The sequence below is a fragment of the Solanum pennellii genome, chromosome 8 (assembly GCF_001406875.1).
Source record: "Solanum pennellii chromosome 8, SPENNV200".
NCBI classification, from domain to species: Eukaryota; Viridiplantae; Streptophyta; class Magnoliopsida; order Solanales; family Solanaceae; genus Solanum; species Solanum pennellii.
The window spans coordinates 70,344,594-70,356,308 of record NC_028644.1 but is presented as its reverse complement, the minus strand read 5'-3'; the positions used below and the strand labels follow the sequence as shown (position 1 = coordinate 70,356,308).

The window sequence follows — 11,715 nt, the reverse complement described above, 5'->3', positions numbered from 1 at the left end:
CATAATTTTTTGAAATGAAATTAAACCCACAGGTCCATTCCCTTTGATCACATTTTAATCTTCAATGAGGGTCCGACCATTACATTTAAAAGAAGGAAGAAAATAATATTAAAAAAAGATAGTTTTGAACAAGTCAAGGATATAGTGAAGTACATACATACATTTATAGATAGGAGAGTCGGTGGTGATTGGGGAGTTGGCTTTGTAGTTTGTAGGTGATGGGTGGCATGGGGTAATAAATACAACGACGCCTCAAGGCCTCCTATTTTTTACTCACATTTATTATGATTTTTTACTCCATGCATCAAGCAAAAATAATTAAAAGTTCAAATTCTTCTAAATTAATTTGCATCACTTACTATGTCACTTGCATAACTATATAATACTCGTAATTTATGCATCATTTTACTATAGGTTGACTTCTTGTGTATGAGTTTATACATGATGAAGGGACTAGCAGAAACACCTAAACATTGGTGGGAAAAAGAAAATAAATAACTAGCTTGTTCATTCTTTTCTTTTCACTAGTCCGATTTTCTTAATTTTGAATACGGTATATAGTTTATCAAAAGTAAAATAATTTAGTCATGCAGTATTTATCTTTTATTGCTTATGAACAAAGTCCCTTATATTTTTTTATATTAATATTTAAAAATTCATTTAATAAAAGGCGCTTGATTTTTGAACGTCAAAAAATAAAATATATCAAAACCCAAATTAGGTTGAAAAAGAATTCTTCGAACATCAAATTACTTGACTTGGACTTTGTTATGAGTAATAAATAACTAATGACCGGCGCTTTAGTGGAAGACTTGGCCTGAAATTGGAGCGGAGTGCCCTAATTTCTTTTCTATTAGTAACACACTAAGGAAGTAATAGTCAAATGAGTTCAATAATTTCTTTTTATCTAACTAAATCAAGTGGTAACCCCATTAAAAAAAAGTAAACATGTATATTACTTTCCTGCTTGAAATCATTTTTTAAGTCAAAAGTTAAATGACTTTTATTCTTTAAATAAGTAAAAGAAACTTATTCATTTTTATTTTTTTTGGTGACTCGAACCCAAAATTAGTGATTAGTTTGAATAAGTAATCAACACTCATGAATTGTGTATAAAATTATTTCCATTAGATAAAATGGTAAGTATAGTTTGATACGTAAACGAAACTCATAATTCACTTCAATGATCATCATAATTAGAAAGAGAATTTATGTAATAAAAAAAGTATTTGAAGAAAAAAATTAGCTATAAATAGGACGGGGAGGGGCAATACGAGTATAGAATAGAATAAAACAAAATATTAAAAGTTTAGCAAGAGGTTCAACCACCAACAAACTTTTTCCCTTTCCCTTATTTTCAGAGTCTCTTCCGGGCAATGAATTCATTGATCTGATGTTACTCCTAGAAATTTGCATGAACAAACGTAGTGGCATTGGGACTTTGAACTTTTTTCATGTCGCTCTGTTTTTTCATTGTGGTGATAATGGGCGCGGTTAAAGGAAGTGCAAGATCAAGCCTGATAGCAATGAACGAAGCCATTAGCTTCCTAGTTTTCATTATCCTGGACATTGTTGATTTTATGCTGTGTTATACTTACAAAGTAATTGATTTCCTAATTGAAGCAGAGTGGAAGCCCTGTTATTGTTCTTTCACTAAAGAAGCCATAACGAGCAGCGGCTCAATCTTGGTAGGAGAATCCAAGATAGTGTGTCTGACTTGTTCAAGCAAAGTACATCTCGAAGAAATTTCAGACACACTTTACAGTCGGCCATCAAAATGGAAACGCCGGAAATTTGACAATGCGGGTGTCCGTTCAACTTTCACTGTTAATAATTCCACCATAGTGGAAGGCAAAATGGGTGCTCATAATATTACTACTCCTAGGTGGTCGGATTGTGATTGTAACACTTGTAATTCTTGCAAAGATTCACTTTTTGTCCGAGTTGATGGTGCCAAAGGTAATATTAAGTTAAAAGTCTCTTCTTCTTTTTTTTTAATTTTAAATTAACACAATCCATTAATTAATTAATTTGACAGCAAACTTTGAAGAAGATGTACTCTTCCTTCATGGGTTCATTTCCTCATCAGCATTTTGGACAGAGACATTATTTCCAAACTTTTCCAAGGCAGCAACATCAAAGTATCGTTTATTTGCAGTGGATCTGTTAGGATTTGGAAGGAGTCCAAAGCCAAGTGATTCACTTTACACAATAAGAGAGCATCTAGAGATGATTGAGAAATCAGTTATAGAGGGACACAAAGTGAAATCTTTCCACATTGTGGCACATTCATTAGGTTGTATTTTGGCTCTAGCACTAGCTGTAAAATATCCTGGATCAGTCAAATCCCTCACTTTAATTGCACCGGTAAGGGGAGCTACTTAAGATTTTTCAACATACAAATTTAATAGTGGATGACATATATATGTTATTATACTCCAGCCATATTTTCCAACACCAAAGGGTGAACAGCCCACGCAACATATGATGAGAAGAATAGCACCAAGGCGGGTGTGGCCACCCATAGCTTTTGGCGCGTCCATAGCATGTGGGTATGAACACATAAGCAGAAGTGTTTGCCTAGTCATATGCAAGAACCATCGGTTGTGGGAGTTCCTCACAAAACTTGTTACCAGAAACAGGTCCGTATAATTTTCAAACACCACATTTAATTCTCAAAAGACAATAACTAGTTTTTCTCACATTTACCTCTTTGCACTCTCTCTCTCTCTCTATATATATAGAATTTAGCATTATTACAACATGTAGTATTCGTCACTGCCCTTGCTTATGATATATCTCTTAACAAAATTTCTCTTGCGTTCCCTTGATTAGACAGACACCCCCCTTAATTATGTAGGATTTAGTTTACTAAACTAATAGTAATATTTTTTTGATTGTCTCAGGACTAGCTAGTTGATGTGAACTTACGATACTTGTAGTATTTGCCTAGACTCCCCGTGTCAATTAGGCCAACAAATACATATTTACTCATCTTAATGAAATAACACAATGAAACTACTTTGTCATACTCCCTTAGCTTGACTTCATAGTCCACCTTATTTTCTTTTTTAGGTTCTATTTAATTTAGGCACATGGAACACCAAGCAGTTTTATCTTCTGTTCATTTTAGGTTTTATGGTTGAGATATGCATCTACCCAAGAAAAATCAAATCCATATATTAACCAAATAGGCAAGTGGAGGATTAAAGAGAATTCAATTCTAAAAGAGAGAGAAGTAGTAAAGGTGCCCTTAAATATTTGCATTTAAACGGCGCTAGCTCTTCATGAACTTTGATGTAATAAATGATTTTTGTGTTTCTTTAATTCAAACACCAACCCACCAACTGCTCCAACCTTTTCTGTTTAATTTTACGAGTATCGATCGTTTTATGGCATTATTGTTCAATACTCTGCTAGAGTAGCACCTTTTCTTTTGTTGTTTCTCGTGAACAATTAATTAATCTTAGTAGCTCAGTTTATTTTAAAAATAAACAGTTGAGTATGTTACTTAAAAAAGAGTGAATTCTTAGCAGTCGGATACGTATACATTAAATAGTCAAATATAAATTAGTAAACGACACCATAATATATATATTTTTTTTCTTGTTTAGCCAATTAAATCTAAAAAGGAATGTATATATATATATACAGGATTAGGACATACTTAATAGAGGGATTTTGCTGCCACACACACAACGCAGCATGGCATACACTACACAACATCATATGTGGTACTGCTGGAAAAATAGAAGGATACTTAGAGATGGTGAAAAACAAGCTAAAATGTGAAGTGACAGTGTTCCACGGTGAAGATGACGAACTTATTCCGGTCGAATGCAGCTTTAATGTACAGTCAAGAATACCTCGTGCACACGTTAAAGTTATCCAAAAAAAAGATCACATCACCATTGTTGTTGGAAGACAGAAATCATTCGCAACAGAACTTGAACAAATATGGAATAATGCAAAATTGTGAATTCCCCACCAATCAATCATTTTCTAGTAAAACAAACAAACTATTTTTATCCTTTAAAAAAACTGATAGATTGAGCTCTCTCTTCATTTGTATGTCGCTCAATTATGTATACGTCGTCTAGTTTAAATATTAATTATTGGGATATGAAAACATCTTTTCTATGATCAAACATCATTATTAAATATATATATATGGTCGAAAGCTTTATATTTACTTTTTTCTTTACATTTAATTTATTGTTCAAACACCTTGCTACTCTTTTGCACAAGGACTTGAGTTAGGTAACAAGATTTGACAAAATTACACATCTCAAAGTATTTTTGAGTATTTTGTTTACGGAACCCTAGGCATAGAATTGTATATAATAGTTAAACAAGAGAATTCGATTTATATCTATACTAAATACAATATAGATTAACACTTCATTTCAAATTAAGACTAACTTTATAGATATGGTAAACTATGAATAACAAGGGAGTATACAAGCATTGCATGATTGTTGGGAAAAATTGAATGCGCGCTGCCAACCATAAATAACAGCGGAGACAATATTATTGGAGTCCACCTGTCACCTAATAATATAATAAACAACGTAAATCATTTTAAATTAGTGGACCAAAGTGTTACTAATAAATAGTGTAGGGACTCATCAGAGATGCTGCTCATTGGCAGACCACCAAATATATATCATACAATCCAACTAATTAATTTCCTTCCTTTCATTTTAATTGACTTCTATAGTTAAATTTATTTAATCAATAAAATTTTATCATCATTTTTTTTTCAAAGTTTTGTGTCAAATATATTTCGAGGGAGTAGTTCGTTAAATTGAGAAGATGATTTAAGATACGTCCTTCGTTTTAAAAAAAGTAACCCTATTTTTTCTAGTTTGTTTAAAAAAAAAAGAATGATCCCTTTCATTTTTTGGCAACACTTTAACTTTAACTTTTCGCATGACATATTTAAGACCACAATATTAAAGGACATTTTGATACATTTGACATAACTTTAATTTAGAACCACTAAAAGTCTTTTCTCTTTGATTAAACTCCGTTTCAAATCAAATTAAGTCTTTTTTTTTTAAAACGGAGGAGTAATAATATTTGAATTGATTGAAAGCTAAATAGTGAAGGTGAGACTTTGTTGGCAGAGTACAGGAAGCAAAGTTGCAGACTTGTCCTCTATATTTTACTTACAAATGGAAAAAATATAATGGAAGAAAGGTCTCTTTCTACTCATTATAGGTTTCCATTTAAGATGAAAAAATAAATAATGTTTGTCCCATATGTGGTTTTCATGTAGGTTCAAAACAGAGTTCAAATAACATAAATTGTGTACTTTAAACCTCTTTTTTAGGTACTGACATCAGATTTTATTCATTCTCAAGTTAAGATGCCACGCAATATATGTATGTACATTTTATAAAAATCTGAATTAAAATAATTCAACAATTTAGGTTGAAACAAGGAGAATTTGTTACTCAATAGGAGAAAGTGTATTTGAATAGAGAGTTAGTTGTTAGACCTACAGAGATCACAAATTGAGTACTAGTTTAAGTTTCCAATTTAAGGCAGCAAATTAGAAGAATAAAAACAGTAATTAATTTACTCAATTAATTATATGTATAAAAAATTAAAATAAAATTAGGACATTAATTAGTGAAGTTGAAGAGAAAAATTCCATAATAATAATTGATCTATATATAGAAGCTTCTTTATATGATTGTGGTTGAACGGGTTGGAAATTAGTGATAGTATTCATTGTAAAACTACAATATGTAAGGCTGTTGGCTAACCAGCGGAAACAATGAGGCACGCAATCTTATTAATTAACACTTTTTGTTTTGCTTTCGCTATATTTGTATACTGATATACATAGACTTACGCGGATCTAGAATTGGATTTTAATTTAAATACTGATTAATCAATTATTCATTTCAGTAATGATCAGTTTATAGTTCAGTACTTTTTTTAAAAATCGTGTTTATTTGAAACAATAACTATTAGATATTTACGTCTGCTTACACTGTCAAGAAGCAGGACCATTGGTAGGTTTTTTAGGATTTATGGCAACTCGATCGTTTCAGGTTGTTATATTTACATGGTTACTGTTTACTCTCTTTTTTTCCCCATGAACTAATAAATACTACATAAAAATAACTAAATCAAAGGAGATACAACTTCATGACTAAAAAAATAGTAGTAATTACTTAGCGAAGAAGAAAAATAGGAGTACATATGAAATGTTGGGTCGAACCAAAGAAATATGGGTGGGCCGATCAGATAGAGTATATTGGGCTTTTCCTCCTAAACCTAAACCCAAGAAATTTGCCCTTGTCTACGTCTCTTTTTGGGCTACACATTAACGACTAGTATACAACTTTGCCATTTAGACTCAAAAGTCTCTCCTTGCCTTAAACATCTATTGTATACGTACAACTTACGAGTAAGTTGGAATAAAGAAACTTTTTAATATATTTTATATGTTTCCACTATAAAAATACTCTCAAGATTAACACTCCAAAATTTTTATAATGCGGCAAGGTACGTGAGACTAATCACTCCACCTAAGCGTTTCACTTCAAAAAAGTTAGACTCTCTGCAGCGACGAAAGTCGATACTAAAGGTTTTATGATTTTTAGCATTAAATTTTGATTTTGTGTTATTTCTTCAATCTTTTATAAAAAAAAAAACACAAATGAAATCGATCACGAAGGAGTTTGAAGAAACTATATGTTTTTACTTTTTATATGTAAATGCATAAAATGTACAATGATGCATTATATAGTAGGAGATTTGAATCAACAAATAAATTTGATGATTTTCATAATAATATTGGATGTTTTTAATATTAAAAAAGTGCATGTTATTTATTTTAGAAAATTAGGTTGCAATCAAAAATTAATTATCATACTTTTTATTGAAAAAATAAATTTTAATGGCGAATAGTTGTTGCAAACTTAGTCACCACTAAAAATTATTCAAATCCTTTAGTGTCAATATTTAGCGATTTTGTGGCGACTTTTATCGCCGAAAAAGATCTAGTTATTTCGTGGTAAATTCTAGTTGGCAACACTAAAAATAATTCAAATCCTTTAGGCTTGCTATGTCACTAACAATTTCGATAGTTCTCTTAAGTGTACTTATGATCTCTTGAAATAACAATGAGATATTTTCCAACACAAAATATAATAATTAGTATAAGTAATATATTTCACATAATTTAAACATATATTGAACCTTTCTCCGTTTTATATATTATAGTACTGATATATTTTAGTGGACTAGTAAAGACTAAAGATGTTGGGTTCGTGTTCTCCATATATGGTCCTGAAGTGCTAAAGGGATGGATTTGCCAGCTGCACCATTTCCAAATCTTATTTTTTGAAAAATACATTGTTGCAAAATTACATTTTTCCTTCTTAGTATCCCAAAAGACCACTCAATTTTGATAATTTATCTAGTAAAATTATTAAAATTCATTTTATATCAATAGAATCACTCAATTTATAGAACCCCCTCGACCAGTCGGCCAAGCTTTAAACTTTTGTTAGTGGGGTCAAAATTATATATATATATATGTGTGTGTGTAAAATTTTAAAAATTGATTAAATATACATATATATATACGATGTTATTTTTCAAAAAAGATGAACCCACTTGCACACCGTAGGTCGGCCCCTGCTTCCAAGTGGATTTGAATGAACATTGTTAATTATCCAAAGTAATTGGATCATCAAATACAACTCAATCTCCGGAATATATATTAATTTTGACCAGCCAATGTCACACAAATTCCTCTGCTAGCTGGAGCTCCCACTAGGGCTGATGTTGCCTTTTTGACATTCACCATGGAAGTAAGAATTTAAGGTTTTCCATGAATCTACTACGCACAGGTCTATAAGGAAAAGGAACAATAATATGGCTATGGAACTGGATCTTTTAGATGCCATTTTGACCAAAAAAAAAAAAAAAGATGTACAAATACTAGTACTAGTTGGAGCTGGTCAATGAATTAGTTCATGAAATGATCATTGGGTGGTTAGTTTAGTCTAATCTGTAAGGACAGTACAGAATTTGAAAATGACAAAAAATAATTGAAATGCACTGAGGGAGTAGTACTGATCAATAAAGAGAAAGAAACAGCACCCCGTCATGTAAAAAAAAAAAAGATTGATATAAACTTTACAAAGGTTTGTCAACTGGCTTCGTGAAGTCTAAAATAAGCTAATTAGAGATGTTTGGTCCAAAATAAACATCGAAAAGGAAAAAACAAATTAAGTAGCTTTAACTTAAAAGTAGTAGATTATATTTGATACAACATTCACCTGATCAATAAGAAGACGTACGATATATATATATATATGTGTCCTTCATATATATATATTAGGAACACTTGATATGACAATGAAATTATAGTATACGAGTAATATTTATATATCAAATGAAATGTAAGCTAAGCAAGACTTAACTTTGTGAGGATAACAGATTTGATGGCTTCTTCATTAGTGACATTATGAGGAACCCTAACGACAACATCTTGTTGCATCATCTCCTTCATACTTGAAACAGTTGCATGGTGAATTTGAAACTCTAACTCTCGTAACACGTTCATCAATCTCGCACATGGATAGTTCACATTCGGTGAACGCACCCGAATCATAGCTTCAACTCCAATAATCTTCACCTCCACCTCCATTCCGTACGCAAACATATTAATATTAGCATTCGTACCATCAACTACTGCAGATGATGATACGCTATTTCTCTTCTGAATTATTTTTTTACTTGACACCGCCTTGAATTCTTCCACTTTGGCTTTGAGCTCATTAATATAAGTAACCGCATCAGCTAACAAAGAAGCTTTGTCCATTTTAGACACGTTAGGGACCACACTCCTTAGAGCATAGAACCGATGATTCAGCTTTTCCCGTCTCTGCCTTTCTGCTTCAACATGATTTTTCGCTGTTGTGGATTTTCTTGCTCGTTTTTTAGGTGAATCCTCATTCATAGCCGAAGACTCATCCGAATTTCCTGAATCGGACCCCATAATTATTGTTTTCGTATCCATATGATCTCCTAAAGGAACAAAATTAAAACCATGATCATTAATTTGTCCAAATAATGACTTTATTAATTGGACTAGTTCCAAATTTTCTTGGATAACTTGAGAGGAACCCAATTCAACAACACCATGAGGAGTAGAAATACAAAGCAGAGTCCGAATACCGTGCAAGTGAGCTTCTTTAGCTCTATCGTAATTATAAATTTGTAATTCGTAGTAATTATTAAGCCAAACATAGGAACCAGAATTATAAGCGTGGACGATTAGGTCGTCCTCCGACACAAAACAATTTGGCGCTGACATCGCATAAAACATTTCCATATCGCTAACATTAGCGTTATGGACTTTGGCCAGCGCTAAATCGCGGAAATGGCCGTCCCCCCACGAGAAAATAAGACGACCATTTGTGTCTTTTGACGCTTGCCAAAATATGCCATAAACCCACCATTCTTGACGATTGTGGATTATATAATGAAGGCGTTTTTGAAGTAGTGAAGTTGAAGAAGAAGAAGAAGAACTTGAGATAAAGTCTTGCATTATTATTATTTCCAGTTCCAGAGATGAAACAATACTATATTTCTTCTTTTGTGTGAAAGTGCAATATCTCATGCTAATATAAAATATCAGAGACTTTTTATATAAGATATAAAAATGTGGTGTCATTTTTCACGTGTTGTAATTTATAGACTTCAATTTTAACAAACAACGTACGTAGCTAGGATTATTGACCTAACCTAACATATAGAAAGGTAAAGAAAGAAATTATGTGATGAAATGATTAAGTGAGTTCATATTACATATCCATGGTGGACCCTCAATAAATGGACGGTTCAATGACCATCTCTATTTGTTCTCATTCATTCATTCCAAATATAAGATTGAAAAATACTACGCTTTCTAAATACACTATAATGCCATTTTTTTAAAAAAATCTCTATATTTTCTAATACTTGGACTGTTATGATAAGTTTACTTTAAGAAAAGTGTTCAAAAATTTACAGCAGATATAATTGACGTTTTAAAAGCAACCGATCATAATTAACGTTTTTTCTTGTTTTACACTTTGAAAATAGGTTTATGTTAGGATTAATTATCAGGAGATCTGTGGGATAAAAATAAAAATTCTAGATTTATAATTATATTATATATAGTCATAATTAAAAAAAATACGAGATAATTAATAAATTATTTATATATATATAAACAAATAATGAAATCAAAATTATGTATTAATCGTTTGGACTTTGGAGAGTTGAGTTTTAGCCATATTAATTCAGTTCATCTTATTTTAAGTAACTTTTAGTCGAGTTAAGGAAATCCATTTGTTACGCAGCCATTTTAATCACCTCAATTAATACAACTCAACTGCTTAATTATTTGACACTTTTTAATTCTAATTAATCTATATATAACTATTTAGAACGTAACCCATATATTGGATATTTAATGCCTGGGGCCAACTGTTATATAAAGGAAGGCTGCGGAACCTTGTCAAATTGAGAATCAATAATCTTGTCAAATGTTGTCTGTCTACAAATTTAGCAAATTTGTTTAACGTGCCGTAGGTTCAAATGGACGGAACGTTATTAAGAGAACGACATCATACAAACAATGCAACGAACCTCTCACCATTTTTTATATTTTGAGATTTCCAGGAGATCATACGTACGTTACAAGATTTTGTCTTATTATTCATAATTGTCAGAAATCAAATCCACTTAATTTAGATAAAGATAAATATTTACACTCATTTAGTTAAATAATTCGATGAAGTGATGGTTAAGTGTTCACTGACTATATACAAAATATATATCATGTACATATTGATTTGATATAAAAATTAAGTAGGAATACGTTTTAATTTCAAGTTTTCATTAAGTCTTGAAGGCCTATTAAGATAAATACAACAATTTTAATAGTTATTATTTATTCTAGTTACTCTTACATAAGTCAATGTGTATGATTAAAATAAAACTTTTCTGTGTTATCTTCTCAATGGAATTAATTTAGGGTTTAAATTATGGTATAGGGAGTTAATCTTGTATATCGTGATAATTACCCCCGACCAATACAATTAAAATCTCAATCTTTGTTTTTTAAAGTATTTGTGGCAGGACTAAAATGATTAGGTGTCATGTTAAAGCTAATAAATCAAACATCGAAAGATTATAAGTAAGAAGATAAACGAAAAATATATCAAAAGACACAAAGATTTAATGTGATTTGATCAAACAACTAACGTTCACGCACTATAATTCACTATATAAACGAATACAAAATATAGAATAAAATAACCTCAATCAATTCTCTCGGATTACATAATAGATTTACACAAGTAATAATGTATCAAACTTGTATACCACGAATTCCCCTCCTAACCAAGACTCTCAAATCCTCTAAGACTATATGTTGTGAAAGTTGATTAAGTTAGAATGAACAATTCTATATTAATAGAGTGCTAGATATTTTCCTACCATAAAAAGACTAGTCAATTCAATTTATTTTTTTAAAAAAATAAAATTATTTATGATAAAAAATTAAGGGCAAATAAAACCCAAACAATATGCTTCATCTGCTTACAAAAAAATTGCAAGTTCTCGTAATTATAAAATCACACACAATTAGTTTAGATTAACATGTTTTTTACTGATAAATGAAAAACCCATTTAAGA

The 11,715-nt window shown here is 31.0% G+C and overlaps 2 protein-coding genes across 2 annotated transcripts; one reads left to right on the top strand and one right to left on the bottom strand.

Annotated features, from left to right (window-relative positions):
* The first annotated feature begins 1,271 nt into the window (after positions 1-1,271).
* LOC107026882 (probable lysophospholipase BODYGUARD 3) lies at positions 1,272-4,165 on the top strand. Its single transcript, XM_015227993.2, has 4 exons — positions 1,272-1,959; positions 2,039-2,367; positions 2,443-2,642; positions 3,655-4,165. The coding sequence occupies exons 1-4, from the start codon at positions 1,455-1,457 to the stop codon at positions 3,977-3,979; spliced, it is 1,359 nt and encodes a 452-aa protein (XP_015083479.1). The 5' UTR covers positions 1,272-1,454; the 3' UTR covers positions 3,980-4,165.
* Positions 4,166-8,230: 4,065 nt separating this feature from the next.
* Positions 8,231-9,652, bottom strand: LOC107027900 (transcription factor bHLH14-like). The gene has a single exon (XM_015228946.2). The coding sequence runs from the start codon at positions 9,650-9,652 to the stop codon at positions 8,435-8,437; it is 1,218 nt and encodes a 405-aa protein (XP_015084432.2). The 3' UTR covers positions 8,231-8,434.
* Between the last annotated feature and the right edge of the window lie 2,063 nt (positions 9,653-11,715).